This window comes from Homalodisca vitripennis, chromosome X (assembly GCF_021130785.1).
Source record: "Homalodisca vitripennis isolate AUS2020 chromosome X, UT_GWSS_2.1, whole genome shotgun sequence".
NCBI lineage: Eukaryota > Metazoa > Arthropoda > Insecta > Hemiptera > Cicadellidae > Homalodisca > Homalodisca vitripennis.
Window position 1 is genome coordinate 27399657 of NC_060215.1, and position 21513 is coordinate 27421169.

General features: G+C 32.1%; 1 protein-coding gene across 2 annotated transcripts in view; it reads left to right on the forward strand.

Moving 5' to 3' along the window:
* The window catches only part of LOC124368829 (unconventional myosin-Va), a 147304-nt gene extending 126750 nt beyond the window's left edge, over nucleotides 1–20554 (forward strand). For both annotated transcript variants that reach the window (XM_046826238.1, XM_046826237.1), the window contains exons 31-35: nucleotides 9932–10171; nucleotides 12410–12541; nucleotides 14261–14383; nucleotides 15324–15440; nucleotides 17740–20554. In XM_046826238.1, coding sequence (XP_046682194.1) covers nucleotides 9932–10171; nucleotides 12410–12541; nucleotides 14261–14383; nucleotides 15324–15440; nucleotides 17740–17865 — 738 coding nt within the window. In that variant the 3' untranslated portion in view covers nucleotides 17866–20554. The remainder of the gene's footprint in view (nucleotides 1–9931; nucleotides 10172–12409; nucleotides 12542–14260; nucleotides 14384–15323; nucleotides 15441–17739) is intronic.
* The last annotated feature ends 959 nt before the right edge of the window (nucleotides 20555–21513 follow it).

Genomic DNA, 21513 nt, shown 5'->3' on the forward strand with positions numbered 1-21513 from the left:
CGGGGAACTCAACTATTGGCTTGCACCTTTCCGTGTGAATCGTCACGGTATGATTGGCAAATGTGTGACCTAAAAATTGGATGTGATTTGCTGCCAGGGTCATTTTATCTGGATTGATAGTTAATCCTGCCTGCTTTAGCCGATTTATGACTTCTCGGAGATGGCACAAGTGCTGATCAAAAGTACCGTTTGTGTATATGCACAAATCATCGAAAAAATTGAACACATATTTGTATTTTATATCTCCAAAAATTTGATCAATTAAACGTGTTAGGACTTGAGAGCCGGTTGCAAGACCGAAAGGCAGAAAATTGTACTCAAATTGCCCGAAAGGTAGAACAAAAGCTGTATATTTCTTTGAGTTCTCTTGCAAAGGGACCTGTAAATATGCCTGATTTAAATCCACTAAACTAAAGAAAGTAGCTTGCCCTAAGTGTTGGAAAGCAGATTCTATAGTTGGCATGGGAGTTGCCTCAAGATCTATTAATGAGTTAAGCTGTCTATAGTTAATTACCATGCGCGTTTTTCCGCCTTTCTTTGGTACTAAAAATGCTGGCGACGCATAGGGAGACATTGATGGTCTAATCACTCCGTTGGCCAATAAATGATCAACATGTTCCTTGATTGCCTCCATTTTAGGTGGAGCAAACTGATAGGGCCTATTTCTAACGATTGTATCAGAATTTAATTTGATTTGATATTCGACCAAATTTGTACGGCCTAATTTAGTAGTAATTGTTTCTGGAAATTCATTTACTAGTCTTAACAGTTGGTCCGCTTGATCAGATGAGAGGTTTTCCCCTAACTTAATTGGACATATTGTTGTACTTGGTAATTCAGCTGATTGAGCGAGATACATGACCGAAGGAGTGCCATATGGAAAAGTTAATGTTTTATTTGCCATATTAACCCTTTGGATGCCAAGCAAATTTCAAGATTCGTTTTGAGTAATGCCATGCATGTGAGCTGTGGGTGTTTCCTGAGTGCCAGTGGTAAATGGCCTATAACAGCCAAGTGTGCCAAGCACAAAACAGCTATTTTGTTATGTTAGACTAAAAAATTGTATAACTCCTATCCTAATACTGATAAATGGACAATTTTTGTTTTGTTTTGTAGGTTATGAAATATACTGTTATGTAATAACAAAGTTTTATGATAATATCAAAAAATATAAATAAGAAAACTTAAAAAAATAAATAAAAAATAAAAAAAATTTATTTTATTTTTTTTTAATTAGAAAACTTATATTATTTTACTATTTATGTAAACATATGTTACATTTTACATTCGTATGTATAATTATGAACCAATATAGAAAATTTCAGAAAGAAATATTGAGAAATAAAAGTTTTATAAGATTTTTAATAAAACTTTACATTTGGACTAAAATGCTAAAATATTGACAATGTAATGTAAGGGCATGTTATTGTAAGGACTTTTCTAAACAAAACTATATTTATTAAACTAGCATTGAGATGGTTGAAAAACATTGGTTAGGACCCTAATGCATGTTCACAAAAAATAAAAGCATGACAAATAGCCTATTTTTTTATATTATTTGCTTTTACTCACCCTCAGTTATTGAAAGGCAGAAAAAGTCCAATCTTCAATCACTCACTATTTTTTAGTGCCTATAGTCTACAGCATAGGCCTATTGAAAAAATGTTACTAAGTCTATAAAAAACTATGCAAAGAAATGTCTCTATATAAAATATATACATTGTTACATAAACGTTCAGTCTATTTACACTCGTGGCGGGGGAAACAGTCAAGGTGGCAACCCCGGGTGCACTTGACACATACTGTCCTGGACCTTATACTATAACAAGTTATATATCAATTTGTTAAGTAACTCTTCCCCTTTCGTTTGATGTATCTATTATGAAGATTCGCTTACTATATGATTTAAAAAAATAATATAATCGCAAAGCCGAAAATATCGGCCCGCGGCACACTTCGGTTAAACGTAATGGGCCGAAAACATCGGCTCTCGGCACACTTCGGTTAAACGTAAAGGGCCGAAAATATCGGCTCTCGGCACGCTTTGGTTAAATATAGTGAGCCGATAATATCGGCCCTTGGCACCCAAAGGGTTAATGATCACCCTAGTTTTAGTTAGAAAGTCACAGCCCAGAATAATTGGCATTGGTAATTCTGAGGCGACAAGAAAAGGAAAATCCCAAGACAAGTTTGAAATTTTGAAGTGTAATATAACCTTTAAATTAAATATTATATTTTGTCCCGAGGCTGAAATGGCTGACTCATGTATGGTTGAAACAGATTTTATCACCCTTGGTATATTCTTTAAATTCTGAAAACAGGCATTCGATATAATGGAGAATGAAGAACCCGAATCTACCAAAGAATTAATGATTAACTTGCGAAAAGTCAAAGGAACTGTACAAAACTGAACTCCCGGGAAAGAAGGAGCTTGAGCCGACTTGGTGAAAGATGTCTTCACTGCTGGCTTGATTTTATCAAAACGGGCGGTTAAAGTTAGAAGAGGGGAGTCTCCGCCCATTAGAACCCTCTTTTGTAGTTTAAAAACCCACGTTGAGATTGATTTTTGGAGAATTGATGATGTAGTTGATTCCTATTGTTTGTATTCATATTTTGAAAAGGAGGTCTATGTTGAGTAAAATTGTCCCGATTGACTGCGGCGGTTATGAAAACTATTTTGCTGATCTTGTATGGGATATCGATTATAAGTTACATTGTCTCTCCCTATTTGTCTATAAGATTGGTTTAGTTGACGTCCACCATGGACCTGTGGTCCAGTTTGTTGATAATACTCCATGAATTTAAATCTTGTGTGAACCGGTTTTCCGTATTTTGAATTACTTGTAATCGGGGGGCTAAGCTCAACAATTCAGAAATGGTGGCTGGAGCCGGAAAACCCGCTAATCGAGCTCTGGTTTGAGGGTTAATTCCTGTAATGACAATTTCAAGCATCTCCTGGGGTGAAATAGCCGGTATAAGCAATTCTGCTAACGGTCTGATATCATTGATAAAACTAACCAGTGTTTCATTTGGTTTCTGGGTTCTATATATAAGTTCGACCGTGGCCTGTTGACGAGCTCTAGTAGGCAGAAAAGTATCGAGTACGGTGGTAATTAGAATTTCCGGATTCTGTTTTGATGAAATAGCTTGTAGCCAGATATTTCTTAATTGACCTGTAGTTTTAGGTAAAATTGCTAATATGACGCTGTCTGGATTAGCTAAATTTAGCATCAAAATTTCCCTAAATTTTATAACAAAATCGAGTAGTTTTCTAATAACTATTCCATCAAGCGATGGTAAAGCTGTAATTAAATCAGTTAACACAGAGGGCAACATTGCGCGTGATGTCGAGGGTGACGGTGAAGTCCCCTGCATCTGTGACAAGGCTGACGCAATTTGGTTTCCCACAGCGATTGCCGTTGTGTGGACTATTTGCATCCAATCGGTTACGGGACTCTGAATGTTTGTGGTTGTATGGCTAGTAGACGACTCTGTTGGATTAAGAACAGTTGCTTGACAGTTGGCTCCACTGATACGCTCTTTTAGTAGAACACGATTGCTCTCTAACTTAGGTGCTGGAGTTATTCCCCAACATAAGCACTGTTCTTTGGCCTGAGATGCATTTAGTAGATTTACCCAAGCCAGTCCTTTAGGGCGTTTTTCCCATTCATACGGTGGATCAGTGACACTAACGTCTTCTTTGAGGATATCCTCGCACTCTAACATCTTATTTATGCTTGACTCAATATAAATAAATTATATCAATTACTAAATTATATCAATACTAATATCACAATACTATTTATTATGTAAAGATGGAGGGGTATTCAGTACCATTGTAACTATAAGGGGTTCTACCAATTAATATGGTTGTATGTTTCATTTTTACTATATATTTGTTATTAATTAATTACTGCAATAATTGAGTGCTTCATTTGATAGTTCAATTTTATTATAGTGGCCAATTATTTTAAGCGTAATATTCAATTGGATAGATAAAAATTATTATATTTAGTAATATTATTACTTAAGCCTTATATATGCATCATATTTTATCTTATAGACACCCTTTTATTACTTACTGGCATTAAAGTATTTTTTTACAGAAAAAATAATAACAGTCTGTATATTAAACCTATGAAACATTTAATTCAGTTTTAAAATAACAAGTCTATATTTTATTTTGGCTGGTTTTAATAACTGGTTTCAAGAGTTTTTTTTTTAATATATCTTTCAATAACATTGTTAAAAGTAAAAACCCTTCATTGTTAAAATGTACGCTGTCTAGTCTGTCCGAATGTGGGTAAAATTTATGGAATAACTTTCGATTATAAATGACAGTGGGAGAAGGAACAATACTGTTGTTTACCGACTTCAATGAAGATAAAAACTGGTTGAAGGCATTTAATTTATTAACTGTGTGATTGCACCGTTGAATACGAGGATAAACCGGAAGCTGAGAGATTAGAATGTGTAAATTTGGACACAGCCGACGAATGCATTTCAATAGAGCTACAAATTGTTGCTTTAAAATGTCAACAGGCGTGGCGTTCAGAATATCATTTGTGCCGATCAGCAGGAATAGAGGGTAATCAGAATTTAAAAAAGGTCGTTGTGATTTGATTTTATCCTTTAAATCACATACTTTAAGTCCTGAAAAACTAAAATTTGTCTCAACCTTTAATTGTGAGCTTTTGAACTTACTTAAATAGAAAAAATAACGTCAGGCTAGTGAGTCACCCATTAATTGAATTACGTGAGAATTATTCATTTAATTTATGTAAGAGCGAGGCGTAGGGCTTTCTAAAAATAGGAGGCAAGAAATATATTAAATTGCATGAGTTATACCGAGTCTAAAATATATTAATTTTAGTTAAAGACAAATCTCTATAACGGGTGCGAATAAGCCATTGTTTAAATCAAACCATTCATTACCAACAGTATGCATATATATAAGAGACATTCCAAACACGCAAATAAACAGGAAAATCTATAATGTTTAATTTTTAATTTTCATTAATTGTTGTATCATAACTTTACTCGACTTATCGTATAAGTTAATTACTTTTTTAACCCAGTGAAAAAATATCCAAAGTTTCAATATCTACAGATTACAATAAATAAGAATAATAATTATTTAAGTATGTACTAATTAACATGTTACAATTTAAATTCAATAATTCAATTGATTTCAATACTTTATTTAACTCTCAAACACAACTTCCACTTTCTCAAGTGTTTCCTGTCCGAGATTTTCTCACGATAATATGAAAGACCAAAGTTTGAAATGAGCGTAATAAATAAATTAAGTAAACTCAAAGCATGTTGTAAAATCCCAGCAGAAGGCAAACAATAGGGCCTACTTCCGGTACTGATAATAAAGCGATAAGATTAGATATATTAACAGCAATAAAGCGATAAGATTAGATATATTAACAGCAATAAAGCGATAAGATTAGATATATTTCCAGCAACTATACTACCGCACTATCAGTTAACTTACCTTTTCAAATCTTGGTGAAGAGGATATAAATAATGTAAGCTTTATTGCTATTATAGAGAGACGTAATATATAATTTGTACTTACTAATATTGTAGCATGTTGTAGCTCTGAAAATAACATACTGAATTGCAGACATTTATGAAACATAGGGATAACAGACAAAAATATATGGTATTTAACAGTATAATATAACTTTACCCAACTTTAACTGACTACACCCTATCCTGGAACCATAATATAATATGAACTCATTTTGCTAGTGGTTTTAAAATTATATCGAATGAATAAAAGTTATAATTTTGATCAATATTAATCTAAAATAAAGTTTTATTGGTCTAATAGATACGATTAAATATATTTCAATGAGAGCTATAATTTTGAATGTTTTCAATCAACAGAATAGTATGAAAATACAATATTGTGGCTTGATATTGCCGTTAAAACATACCTCCCAATTTATTTGTGAAATTACTCCTGTAAATTTAAAATGGTATTTACTGTTATAATCATTAAAGATCGATTTTGTAAACACGGAAACTCTAAAATAATTTAGTATGGTTTGAATAAAAGAGACCTTATTGACTGCCAATGTAATAAACGTATCATCAATGTATAAATTAATAAATAGTAATAAATGTATCATTAATTAATCAGTAAAACTACAAAACCAGCCATCTAGTATCCAATATCTATTATAATAAGATGATGATTACTGTTGTAATAAGATTAAATTATATAAAATTTAGTGTTTTCCAAAGCTTGCCTGAATAAAACACACCGTGCAGTGGATATGGGAAAGAAATAAATTTGCGAAAGTGAGCATTTACTGGTTTGAAAGTATCCTGACATTTACTTATTTTTTTGTACATTTTATGTAATTTTATGCATTTTTTGGTATTTTTATAGGTTTTTTTTTGGATACTTGAAATAAATTTAGCTCAATCCAGTTGTATTCGTTTATATAGCTCTATGCAAACTTTCACAACAATCGCAACTCTGTATTCTTATAGACTAGCAGTACTGTCTGTATATGTACTTATCCAAGCATAGCTGTTGGAATTGAAATTTTGATTTAATTTGAAAATATGCCATTTGAACAATTGTTTTACATTAATTACATATCTGACTATTAGAAGTATTACCAAATATAACCGAAATTAAGTGTTGATATTTAATATTTCATATGTTTGCAAAATAAAAGTTTCTTAGTACAAATTTAAACAAAATAATTTTGTAATGTAATTACTTTTGTTATAATGCCAATTCCCCATTTTTATTAGTTATATACTCGTATATATGTCTATTAAAATATGGCCGAAAACTTTCCAAAATAAATCATTCATAATTAATATGTTTGTAATGCAAAATGAAAGGTTTTTTAATATTAATTTAAACAAAATAATTTTGAAATGTAAGCCAATTCTCCATTGTCTGCGTGGTGTCGGCTGTGTTGGAAACTAATTATATCGATTTTTGTATTATAATCAAAGTAATGAAATACATAAAAATCATAAGTGTGGTTAAATAATTTAATTGCTGGCAGGAGATAATTGTTAAACACTAACAACACGGCAATTTAAATGGCAAACTAATTAATGTTTCGCGATAATAATAATCCGTTGATAATAAAATATTCTTTAAAATAAACAGATTGATATTATCTTGTTTAGTAATAAGTGTAGAACATATTCAATTTAGAAAAGTTATGTAATGTCGAATGATTTGTTGTAGGTTCTATTAAAAAAGTTTATATAAGATTTGGAAATGAAGTATTAAGAATTTAGTTAACCAAGGATTTTGAAAACAGATGTAAAATAATTTGATTCAATAAAATTTATAGTTTTCGCCAGCTACCAATAAATTGTAACTATTGGAACGAGGGTTTTTGGAAGCATCGTGTCACCGTGCAGGACTAGGCTTGTAGCCGCCTGCACGATGAAGGCCGTGGAGCGACCATAATCCTAATTACACAATATCCTCCTGCCAGCTTTGATAAGTATTTAAAGTTATAATTTAAGGACGAATCAGTAAAAGTAAATCGTAAGACAATTTATTAACCGCCAAAGATAAATTACACATATCAACACCAACCCCACGCCGACCTCCCATCACGACAAAACCCGCCCCAACATACTAACAATTTAGAATATACAGTCACCCCCTATAATTTTCCGGCACCTAACCCCCCTTGATTATTAAATCAATCCATAGTGTAACACACAATACCACAAACAAATAATTAAACTAAGACTTGCGACAGGTAAGTAAAATCTCCGTCACTGCCACTCGCCGATCAGACGTCTTCCCTCTTCCGTCACTCAATCTAGACTCCCTTATCAGACCACCGGTCCTCCATCCGCACGCGGCTTATCAGAAAGACCGGTCCTAACCGTTGATTCGGCGGTCTGATATATGTGGTGGACAGTCACCACACAACTATAATTAATTTTCCACATAATCTCCTCTTAATATTACACACTTATACCATTGAAGCTCCAGTAGTCATATACGTTGTTTGTAGGAGCTTTTGTCCAAGTCTGCAAAATAAGCATTTTTCACTTCCAACACCACCTGTCTGGCTCATGTTTTTCTCACCATAGATTTTTTTAGGTTTAGAAACCGATGGAACTCTCAGGGGACCATGACAGAAGAGTAGAGCACATGCAACACGATTTCAAACTTCAATTCATGAATTTTTGCCATCACTGAGGCAGCCTTAGGGCTGGGAACACTGTCTTGGTGAAAGGGAAGATCTGGTCTTTTTTCCGTAATTTTCTGCTTCAACTTGTATAAAATATTAGTATTTGTCATTTATGGTCCTGCCCTTTTCAAGAGGCCCTTTCCAATCTACCAGTAAGATGCCCTTGACATTCCAAAAAATCTGTGCTCGACTTTTCCTGCTGATGGAAACTTTGCTTTCTTTGGAGGTAGTTCTCCCTTGCATGTCCACTGTTCCGAATTTGTTTATATTTTTATATATGTACATGAATCCAAGATTCATCAACACAAAAAATCAGTTGTATTTGAGTTATAGAGCATCAAGCAATGCTATGATGTTACAACATTCCAGTTTATGGTCTTAAGTCAAAAAACATGGCACCCACCTTGCTGACAGCTCTGTCACACCCCAAGATATTAGTTAAAGTGTGGTACACCTTGTGTTTTGAGGTTCCAGCAATTTCAGCTGGTGGTCATTATTGATGATTGTACAATCTGTGTCAATGGTTACATCAGTTGATGCAGGAACATGTAGTATGGAAGTGGAAGATTACCTAATGTGGCATCCAACTTCACTTTGAGTTTTCTAGGAGATAGCCTCTTGATAAAAAATATTTTATCACTGCTCTTTCTTCAGTTTTTTTAAGGTATGGAGTCTAAAGAAATCAGACTTAAATTTTTTAAATCACACAAGTAGAGCAATGCAGGTTAGCTCTTTTAGACTTTTCATCTCACTCTCGTAATAAGAGCTTTGATCTCCGGTTGATATGTTTAGTTATTGGCATGGAATGGATTGTCTAGATCCATTGTAAGGCACCCTCTTGGATTACCTTCTTCCTAATGTGCTCGTTAACACTCTGAGTGCCAAGCACTGTTGAGGGGGTAGCACTGTCAATGCCAAGCATTTATGACGAATCATATCCCTCAGTGTCAAGCAGTTTTTTGGTATTTGTGTAATCCTCCAACAAATAATTAAGCACTTTAAAAAAATAATGAGATCATTTTTTTATTGTTTAGGGAGAAAAGTAGGCTATAACTTATAAAACTTATTTGAATGATAAAATTTGTTGAATTTTTTAATTAAAAAATAATACAAAAAATTAAATCATTTTACTTTTGAATTACAAAATGTTATTACCTTAATTTATTTGTAGGCACCATTTTTACTGTTCTCTATGTAAGTAGGAACAAATATACCAAGTTTGGAGAAAGTATGTATCTGTATAACTCAGTTTTGATTTGTATTTATACATTATTGCAAAATGTTGAAAATCTGCATCATCTTCATTTAGTAAATAATAAATATTCGTAAAGCCGACCTAGTCAAACCCTCAGCACTTTTCAGAGTTACCGGCGGATCAACCTCATCAGTTCTTGTCAATTCTCAGGATTAATAAAGCCTATTTCTGCACTTGGGTACTAAAATATACATATTTGATGTAACCACTATCGTGAAGAATTGTTAGGCCTACCCAAAGGAAATTAGGAAAAAAAAATGTTTATCTCTGTTGTAACGTTTCTGAAACCATAAGGTATGATCTACTCACAACAATTAATAAGTTACAATGTTGGGTAGATGGTGTTGCTACACTAATGCCTTAGAATTTTATTTCACGTGGTAACAATTAGAAGATGACATGTAAATGTCCGCAAGGATTAGTAACCTAAGCCACTTGCACACACAAATTTGTACCTGAACCTTGTGTGTAGGCTGTGATTCGTCACATGGAAGAGAAGCTGCAGCAGAAAGCAGTGCCTGCGATCTTGGAACATGAGGCGATCTCTGGTCTTTCCACAGGCAAGCGGGGCCGTGCAGCATCCGTTATTGACACAGTTCCCATGCCAACACAGAAGACTTTGGAGAGTCTCCTACAAGAGCTTACAGGCTTCCATCGAACTCTCACTCTACACGGAGTCGATCATGAGATCATCGTCTCAGTGTTCCGTCAGGTGAGTTCCCTTTGATGTTAATGAAAAAATAACTTTTTCAACAACTCAAATGAAATGCAAAAAATACACCACATAGTTTCTTTTATGATTATAATAATACAAAATATCTTACGCTTTTTAAAAACATATAATATATGTAAAAGTTTCTTTGTAGATTACTGATGACATCAACTCCTTGGTAGGATCAGAATGTGATACCACTGCAGTAGTGATGTACCACAGGCTTTGGCCCACATTTTACTAATTCAGCTCAATTTTGGTATTCTCTTTATTTAAACTTAATGGTTTTGCCTATTGTATATGTTTCATAATGATTTTAGAGGATTTACAATTTTATCATTGACATTTGCCAACTTTATGAAACGAAATATGTGCTTTTTTGAGAAAGAATTACATAAGGTTAAGCTAAGCTTGCAAAAATTGAGAAACATAGTCAATCTATTGAGAAAAGTTTTAGGTTAGCCCTTTTAGTGCCAAAAAATGTGTCATGCTAATAAATGCCACAATATTGTTATGGGTAATATGCGAGAAGTGCCACAGGTTTTTGGCCAAAAGCGCAAGGGTTTGGAAGATACTGTATAAAAATATTATTTATGAAGATATCAGAAATCTCTTTGGCTTGTTTAAAATATTATTATATTAAATTGTGCATTAAAAAATGTATAGAAACTAAAAAATTTGAAATATAAAAAAAAGAATTTTTACTTGGAAATAAAATTAAAATTGTTTCAACTATTTTTAAAATTAGACTATGGTAGGTGTCAGTGCTACCATGAGCATTTAAATGCAATCCAAAATCATGTAAAAAATGTTGTGTTTGGCATACATAAAGTGAAAAAATATATTAGCGATTCCCTATGTCATGGAGGATGTTTAGAGAAATTGGTGTGTTTTAATGAAAAATGTATGGAAATTATATATATATATATAGAATATATATGAGTAAATTAATAATGTTGATTTTCTTCGTATCCGTACTAGTTTATGTACTTTACATTATATAAAAAGGTTCGTAAAAATATTTTAGTACTTTAAAAAATCGTCGTTGAATGTAGTATATTATGTGAAACAAAAACAAAATTGAAGTTTAATTTCTAACAACTGTGTGAGAAAGTAGATTATATTAATTAGTAAGGCTTTCTTGTTACAGATCAGAACATTACAATCAAAATTGATATATTTAACCTAATAATTACAAATCTTTAAGTCCAAACTACTTTTGAAAGAAAATTTTAGCACACCTATCAATATAATGTGTGCAAACGCATTGTAACTAGGAAACTGAAACATGCTACTGAACGCACTTTGCCTTGTCTGCGCTCAGATTTAGACTTATCTGACATTGTTTCTGGAACAGTTGAAGGACAATAGTCTTTGTCCTCATCTTTGTCATCAACCAGGTCACTGTCATTGTCACTGTCTGAAATAGGCCTAGCCTAGGATTTTTGGCACACCTTACACTAGGTCTATAAGGTAAATAAGTCTTTCTTGAGAAAACACGGCTATTAGGCTCGGGTGCTTCAATTTCTATATGGTGTAATATTTTCTCCAACAATCGGCTCTAAACTACGAGTTTCCAATGGTTTTTAGGGTTAGTTGTTAAAAACGACCCTAGCCCTATATCTTCCTCGACAAAATTAACAATTAGCTCGTGAACACTTGGATCAGCAGTCGTTTCTCCGGCACTAACCTTATCTAGTAGTCGGATTATTTTATTTTCGGTCATTTTATAACTTTCCAATCACAACATAAAAAATTATTAATCCGCCCTAAAAATAATAATGACTCCCCAATTCATAACGTAAATAACGCAATGCCATTTACAAAACACAGATAGAGGTTTGAGACAGGCGTTTTAAGATGCGTATTACATCATCTACAGACAGTACAAAAGCAAATTTAGAACCAAAATGTCTAATTTGGACCTTTGTAAAGCAGTTTCCATGGTTTCACCCAATATCATAAAAGACTGAAATATTTAAAAAATATTATTCCAAAAGTCTCATTATGCTACTCCGGCACTTCTTGTACAAATGTAACGGCTTGCGTAACACAATCCCGGCACTCAAGCTCATTTTCACCGGGTCGTGTTACACAACACTGAGGCACTAAAAGGGTTAACATATAATTTGAAATCAAACACAAATATAGATTAAAACACCAAGAAAGCGATAAATTGTAAATAACTGCATTTCTCTGTTAAATTACTTGTATATATAAAAAACAATATTGTTACAGCTGTTCTACTACATGTGTGCTAGTTCCCTGAACAACCTACTGCTGCGAAAAGATCTCTGCCACTGGAGCAAGGGGATGAACATCCGCTACAACTTGTCTCACCTGGAACAATGGGCTCGTGATAAGATCAATGTAAGACATCCGTTAGAACTGTACTTTACATTAATGGACCATCAAAACATTATAGCACAGTCCGCATTTTATCTGACATACTGCAAAAGTTAGCTTATTTACATTTAATCAAACCAGAGACATATTATTTAAAAGTAGACTCAAAAGCGATTTAAAAATGGTAATGGTCAATAAATTATTGTATGTTGTAACATGAATTTAAAACAATCAAAAATGTTAATCTTTAGTGTAGGCATAATCATAATTTTAAATATAACCCATTCTTACAATCTTGACTCTCTAGTTCTTAAAAATATATAACCAAAAACTAATAGAATACTAAATTCACACTTAGGTGTTTGAAGTTATTGCACAATTCATTATTCACACACAATAAATTCAGCTCCCAGAGTATATAATCGTGATATCTTTTCACAACTTAATTGTTTAGCACTTACCCATGTCAAGACCTAAATATCAGGTAGTAAAATAACTTTTTAACTGACCATAACAGAATAGCAATCAGAAAAAACAAAGATTCCTTATCAACAAAACGAACTTTCAACAAGTTTTTTGTGATAAATGTTTAACCCTTTCCACTCGGATTTTTTTTCACTAGTCTGCCCCCTCAGCTCGTATTTATTTTAGCATATTTTCAGTAAAAACCCATTTTTAGCAAACTGGAAGTCAATAAAGTATATACATTATTATATTGTATAATAATTTTATTTTATTTCTAATTTATATTTTAGAGATATAAAATTTGATAATTACACTAATAAGTTTTATATTTTAGCATGGTATGGTATCGTTCAAAACACTCTGCAGGATGAAGACCAGGATTTTTTTAACAGGTTTTACAATAGTAAAGTGTTTCCTTTCTTCCTCCTGGCACCTTTCTATTGCTACAAACAGCACAGTCTTTAGTTTTTTTTGTTGGATGAGCTGCAAGAAAGTGAGGTTGTTTGTTTAGCCTTTCTTCTTTTTCTACTGATGAAGGACGACCCCGCTTCAAACTCATAGGGTTACGGACATGGCCTACAAGTTCAGTGATAAGGATTTCTCTGAAATTCCTGTGTTGAATTGTTTTTTCTCCATGGTTTTGTTTATTCGTGTTGAACAAGAGAAAGCTATTTACTATTCCCACTTCCAACATCCAGAAAAATAGCTTTCTCCACTACTTCAGAGATTTACGGGGAAATTTGTAGGAAGCAATATAGTGGTCTGCTTGGTCCAAGCCACCCATATATTTGTTATACTGACAGATAACTGTTGGCTTTTGTATGTTTATTTGATTATCCTTGCCTTAATTAAGTAATTCAGCAATAACTTCTGAATCAGAAAGAAAAGAGGTACTTGGTAACGACATATCGAGTCACTAATGCGAACGCGTCTGAAAATTGGTTAGGAAACGTGAATACAATGACAAAGCAAAATAAATCAGCAGCCGACCAATCGTAGTTCAGCTGTAATTTATTAGTTCCTGAGAATGCCGTGCGATCGCAGCACCAATCGGAAACATCGTAGGCCGGCTAAAAATAAAGTAAAGCTGACGTCACTGCAATGTCGGATGGCGTCCGACATACGAGCGGAACGGCAAAATAGCAATGTCGGACGATGTCCGACATACGAGCGGAAAGGGTTAAGTGAGATATGTGTATATTCCCATTTCAGTCTTTGCAAAGGACAGGATTGGAGTCGAAAGTAGATAACTAATCATAAATTGTGTGTGTTTGGCAGGACGTTACAATCACAAATGAGCTGGCACCCATTATCCAAGCCTCACAGCTTCTACAGGCCCGCAAGAGTGATGAGGATGTGGCAACAGTATGCGAGATGTGTAACAAGATGTCCGTACCTCAGGTCAGTGCTGGTGCATCTAGTAGTGTGTTCTAGTCAATAAATATAGCAATTAGATTTATAGATGTAGATTTGTTGCTTTGTAGAATTAGATTTGAAAAGAAAAACAAACTAAAAGAAATTAATTAATGAATAAATAAGTCATACGGAGACAGTTTACACTTCGTACTCGTGTGAGAAGTCAACAGATTCTGTTCCAATTCTCCTTCAGCTGGTTGGACATGTTCTTCTAGCACCTTTGGTGTGGACAACCATGAGGAGGAGGGGTGGATTAGGAGATGCAGTCTAAGGAAGAAGAAAGAAGCATCATTAAAAAATGCCTAGTCAAAAAATCTATTACCAATGTAAACAATCATAGGTCCAGTAATAAAGTTTTTAAAAGTTATGTTTCACATCGTTTTCGAACATATTAGAAATCAGGAAAACCTGTTCCACTCACAATCATAAAAACCTAATATATTATTCACTATTGAACTAATTCAAAAGTGAATAGTATATTTAACATATATATATATATATATATATATATATATATATATATATATATATATATATATATATATATTCAAGTTACATTTATGTAGTCTTCATCATATTTTATTTTGTAAAGTTTGTGACTTTATTATTTCTCTTCAGTTAAATTAATTTCTTGAACACATACTTTTAATAAATATTATGCCAACAGCAGTTGAATCCCATTTTTTGCCACGTACAATGATGCTGCCTTGTATCTCACCTGTGTGCAGTAGAAAAGAATTACTAATTACCAACTAAAATTTATTTGTTTGCACTTAACGTTTACGTGATAAATTGTTATAGAAACTGGTCCATCATTAGGTAAAATAAAAAGCTAATTAAAAACTAAAATAAAAAGTACATTTTTATTTCACAATTTATCCACTTATATACTGTATATTGATATAGTTTTTTTATATGGTTGTAGATTGTGAAGCTCCTCAACCTCTACACACCAGCTGATGACTTTGAAGAAAGAGTTCCACTGTCTTTTATTCGCAAAGTTCAGCAGCGGCTCAAGGAACAAGCTGGAAACCAGGATCAGGTAAATTCCAAACTGTTGATTAATTTTATAATGTGCACAAAATGTGGTATGCTTAATCCACTGACTAAAAATGGGATTATCTCGTCCAGTCATCAGTGGAAAGTGGGATGATACAAGAGTTTTCATCTTACTCATTATTTTTGAGTTTGGTTGTTCTCCTCTAGATTGCATGAGAATATGTTCTGTAAGGTCCAGGAAATAATCACAGAATGTTGAAGACAAGTTAGTTTCAACCATTCAAGGCATGTAAGGAAAACTATTCAAGTAGTTTTACTTTTGACTTCTGTTAAATGATTATTGTACTAAAAATTTCTCTAAATAAAAATACATACTAAATTAATTTTGTATTTTACTATTCAATGTAGATGTTGCATGACAGATTAGTCACAAAAATTCCAAACTACCCACTCTGGAAGTAACTTGTATTTTATGGACGCACACTGAACCTTAATGGGTAATTCTGTCCTGTCACTATTAATGACCTGTTTCGGTTTTTATAACGTAGTTTAAAAACGTGTAGTTGCCCCATGTTATGCTGCTCAGAATTGGTTGTGGCATATGCTACGGTTCAGTTACAGTGCAGTGCCTCACGTTGGTTACAGAATGTGTCGTGGGCCGGTTACTATACCGTGGGTCAAAGTCACACTGTAGGTCAAATGTATTAGGGCTGGTGTCGTGGTTCGTGATCTAAATTATTGTAATCTCAGGGTCCAAGTAGGTTATATCCTTGTGTAGATAAAAAATCACTGTGTTGAATTTTGAGGATAAAGGTGATTGATTTCACAGTACTTTTTGGATTGTCACTGATTTAATAAAAATTTTAATTATATCAAAATGGCATTTTAATGTACGTCTTTGTCTTTACACTGAAATTTTTCAATTCAACTAAGAATTGTCCAAATTGACTAATTTATTTAAAAGGTTTTTAATTTTGCGAGTCTATTAATGTTACCTGGCTATGATTTATATTAACTCTTACCAATTTTGTCAGCAGATGGGATAGATATTAAGTAAACAAACTCACTTTGTTATTTAGATTTATTTGCACACCATTCATAACTTAATTTCACTCATTTTGCTTTGTTTTTAAGTAAATTTATTTAATAAACACTATATCCCATCGCCCTGTAGTAAATTTTTACTTTAAACGAACAATTTTTCCATATCACTGTCAGGAGTATCTCTCCTGCGTCTGCTTCGCTTGAGATTTCTCGCAAGAAGAAGGAATACCAGATTGCGACATAGTGACTAGGACAATGCCCCTCTCCACTGTCATTTAAATCAGTGTCTTCACGCTTTAATTTAATCTAATTCTTTGTTAATAAATACGGAACTCCATTATGTCCAGTTTAATTTGTCAATTTGAGTCTTTTCTATTCACCCTAATTATTTATCTATCATTTTTTTATTTAAATTTTTACAACATGTGCTTTCTGAGGTAATTGTCCCTTCAACACTCAACTTGTCTCAACTTCCCAAATTAGCTTGTTTGCCTCATTATATTTAGTACTTTTAATAAAAATGAATTTTACTTGTGTTTGATCCAATTTAATTATTTGAATTTGTTCCTGTGTAAAGTTAATTTATTTTTCTACTATTAATTAAATAAAGCATAACTCCATCAACACGTGTTTTTTCAGTTTACCGTTTACCAATTCCCCGCGAATATTTGAATATTGTAATTTGATCTGTCACATTAACATATTTCATATATTCCATTTTTATGGACACACCTGATATTTATTATGAAGACAAGGCGTATTAAAAAAAATACAAATGCTGTTTCCTCTTATATTCTTGTAGTTTTCAAATACACTACAACAAGCAGTGGCACTTATCAAACATAAATAGATTATGTTACAGCTGATGTATAAACAAAAATTCTGTATCAAGAGTCAGGTGAAAATAACTGAGAAAATGTATTTTTAATGATCAGATACTGTTTTATAATTAATTGATGTACGTATAATTACTTGTTATAATATCTTACTCTTTCATTACCAATTCTATTTAATTTGGTAGAGATTGATTTTGCCTCTTAGGACATCTTCAGGCTCCTGTTGATGAACTTTCTGAACATAACACAATTGAAATGAACTTGAAGCGTTGTCATATTAATTAAAATTGCCACATATACGAATGTTTACAATAATGTCTATTCTGTATTTACATTTTATGTAAAGACTTTAGTTTATGTAACATATTTATCAACAGAACGTATGTTTGCTGTTTGTCGTTTTGCTGTTTTTTTTTTTTTTTTTTATTAGTTACTATTTTGTAATTTTGTTCTTTGTTACAGTCAACGTTGCTTATGGACACAAAATACAATTTTCCTGTGCGGTTTCCCTTCAAACCTTCTTCGATTCAATTGGAAGAAATTGAAATTCCAGAAGTACTTAACTTACCCATGCTAAAAAAAGTGTAAGCCAGGCTTAGCACAATTTTAGATATTTAGTTTTAATTTGTTTTTGTAGAATTGTATTAAATTCACAATTTGTATTATAAACTGTATTATAGGTGTAAGACTCCAAGTTCCGTCTTCTTAACCCCTCACCCCTACCCTCATCCTTCATTCCAAAACTAACGAAATACTTGCACTTTTAGAGATGTTCTGAATATGCATTCTGTTTAAATACACTCAAGTAATTCAATTACTAACTCATAATTTTAGTGGTAGAGCATACAGTTATGCATTTATTTTGTTCTATGCATTTAACTGGGCTAGAATGTTTCACACACACGTGTTATCTCTGATGTTAGACTGGAAAAGCTTCAACAACATTCTTCTTCAAAAACTGCAAACTGAGATTTAAAAACACATATCCTTGCCATTCTTCTGTAGATACACATATCTCACTTAAACGTTTATCGCAAAAAACTTGTTGAAAGTTCGTAATGTTGGTTTTTGTTGATAAGGAATCTTTGTTTTTTCTGGTTGCTATTCTGTTATGGTCTATTTAAAAGTTATTTTACTACCTGATATTTAGGTCTTGACATGGGTGAGTGCTAAATAATTGTGTGAAAAGATATGACGGTTATATGCTCTGGGAGCTGGATTTATTGTGTGTGAATAATGAATTATGCAATAATTTCAAACACCTAAGTGTGAATTTAGCATTTTATTAGTTTTTGGTTATATATTTGTAAGAACTCTCTAGAGAGTCAGGATTGTAAGAATGAGTTATATTTAAAATTATAATTATGTCTACAGTAAGGATTAACATTTTTTATTGTTTTAAATTCATGTTACAACATACAATAATTTATTAACCATTACCATTTTAAATCGCTTTGAGTCTACTTTTAAATATGTCTCTGGTTTGATTACATGTAAATAAGCTAACTTTTGCAGTATGTCGGATAAAATGCAGACTGTGCTATAATGTTTTGATGGTCCATTAATGTAAAGTACAATTCTAACGGATGTCTTACATTGATCTTATCACGAGCCCATTGTTCCAAGTTAAGAGGTTGTAGCAGATGGTCATTCCCTTACACAACTCACCTAAACATTTCTCACAAAATACTGAGCTTTGTCATCATGCTCTTGTTGAAATAATTTTGAAGTAAGAATATTTTTCTGTTCTAATATTCCTATAGTATACATGACATTTTTGCTTTTTGCACCATGACTATCTGCATACAAACCTTTAGACATATAAAAGTATTCGACTTGGTGAATATTTTGTTTTTATTAATACCAGTGGCCATGATATTTTAGTGCCTTTTTGCACCTAAATAAATTAACTGGTTAGAAAATGTATTGTTGAATGCTTTAAATTATATAAGAATGTTACTACCACTTGTATGTAGCTCCTCTGTATATGATACATTTTATTTTTTTAATATGTTTTTAAAAATGTTTCTTCTTTGACTGACAACACGAGGCCATAAATTTAGTTTAAACATATAGCTTAGTTGATTTGGTATTGTTTAATTTAATTATTTCACTATACAGACTAATATTTTAGAAGGTTTTAAATTTTTTTATACATCTACCTATGATTTTATCTAGAAATTTTGTTGTCCAATAAATAGATTGTGTTTTTAATTAACAACTATAACCATTCAAATAAATTCGGAACTGTTTTTGGTGTAGCCGCAATAAGACAGAAACTCTTTGATGTGTATCGGATTCTGCCAGTACAGTGAAAACCTTTGAAATACTAGAGATAACAAAGTATTACTTATTGCCAACAGCGTAACAAACATTTATCAGGTTTACAATGAAGTACATGGATATTCGGAGTACAGGAAAAATGTTGATCACCAATATATTACGTATTTAAAACTAATTTAATAACAGTATCTGGTCCAACTGTAGTGTTAAATAAATTTAAATCAGTTAAAACAATAACATTTATCAATTAAAATGTATAAAGAAACAGTACTTAGCTCACATGGATGTGCTAGTTCAAATTGTACATTAAAAAATTGTAATCCAAATTATTGTTCAAGAAATGGTAATTGATTTGTATATATTTTATCAGACCAATAGTACGTTGATAGTTACCAAATTTTGTACTGAATCGTTACGATTCTTTATCATTGTTGGCAACCACTATCCATTGGGAAGGTTATTCTCTATAGAATGAAGTTATGAGTAAAAGTATCTAACAGTATTTTATTTCTAGTACAATATGTCTGGTGAGAGTAACATGAATAGTGAGAATAATGTAATGTGCAATATGTATTATATAACTTTACATTCCTTGTAATGTTCCATTACATAATAAGTGTCCATAAAGTGATAGATGGTTATAAGTGTGTTATATTTTTATTAATAGGATATTTATTGTTAGTTAGAAATGATTACGCAGTTAAATAAAAGTTGTATTTTAATTTAATTTAAAAGTAGTATTATGAACATACTGAATGTGTATACTAACATGTTTTGATGATTACAAGTTGTGTGCTTTCCCATTATTCTAAAATTAATTATAGTACTTAAGTTTGAGAAAAATCTTTTAAAATTCAACGTATTCTAATAAAATACGCATTCCCTTGTTATTTATTTTCTTATATTGTTACATTCGTTCAACTTATTAAGTATTACTATAAGTTTTGTTAACACAACAAATAAATTCCATTGTCACTATTTATTAGTGCTTGAATTGTATTGTTTTATTTTGTCACTGGAACCCTTTCTTACCTTATTAAATGACGTTTTAATAATTTTCATCGGATAGTTAATATTCTTATTTTGTCAGCTCAAAGTTGAAAGAAGCTTTAAGCAATAAATTCAGATCTTGAATTCAAAATTAAACATATCTAATATTAAGAAGCTAATATAATTCTATAATACTTAATAGTGAAATAGTTAGTTTTCGTGAAACAGCTATGATTTTAGCATTATATTCTGGCCAGGTGTAAAAAATATATTAACAAATATAATAAATTAAAATTATAACAATTTTTCTGAACCAATTAATTATGTTATTAATTTATTACTTTGTTAGCTGAAGTTATGTAATTAAAGAATTGGTTCAGGCTAGACTGAGATCTTTTACTTTGAGCTTTCTGATACTTTTCCTGTCGATAGCACAGTGTAGTGGGTATGGTGGTTATCACAAGATAATCGAATCAAGCAATGTTGGGCATGGTTGCTGCTTGGATGGGTGACCCCTGAGCGATCCTGCCTTAGCCTTCAGCCCGCCTGCTTGAGACCATTGGTGGTGGTTCGGAAGTCACCTTTAACCCAAGAATTGGCAACTAAATTACCGCTACTGGCAGGCCAATTTTCCAAATTTTGTAAGGGTATTTTATAAAAAATATAAGAAATACTAAAGTTATTTGATTATATATTTTCATATATCTTTTTTCCATTATAGTCCATTATAGTTTTTCCATATAAGTAAAATTCTTTTTGTTTTTTCATTTTTTTAATTGGAAACTTTGTTATATGTTGTTTTGTTTTAGGGGTATGGGACCTAACCTACAGAAGTGGTATATTTGAACTAAATCAAAATTCCAAAATATAAAAAGTATTCATACATTTTCTCTAGTTTCAGAAAATATATAGTTTGATGGACTTATTTCATAAATTTGTATTTTATATTGATAAAACTTGCAA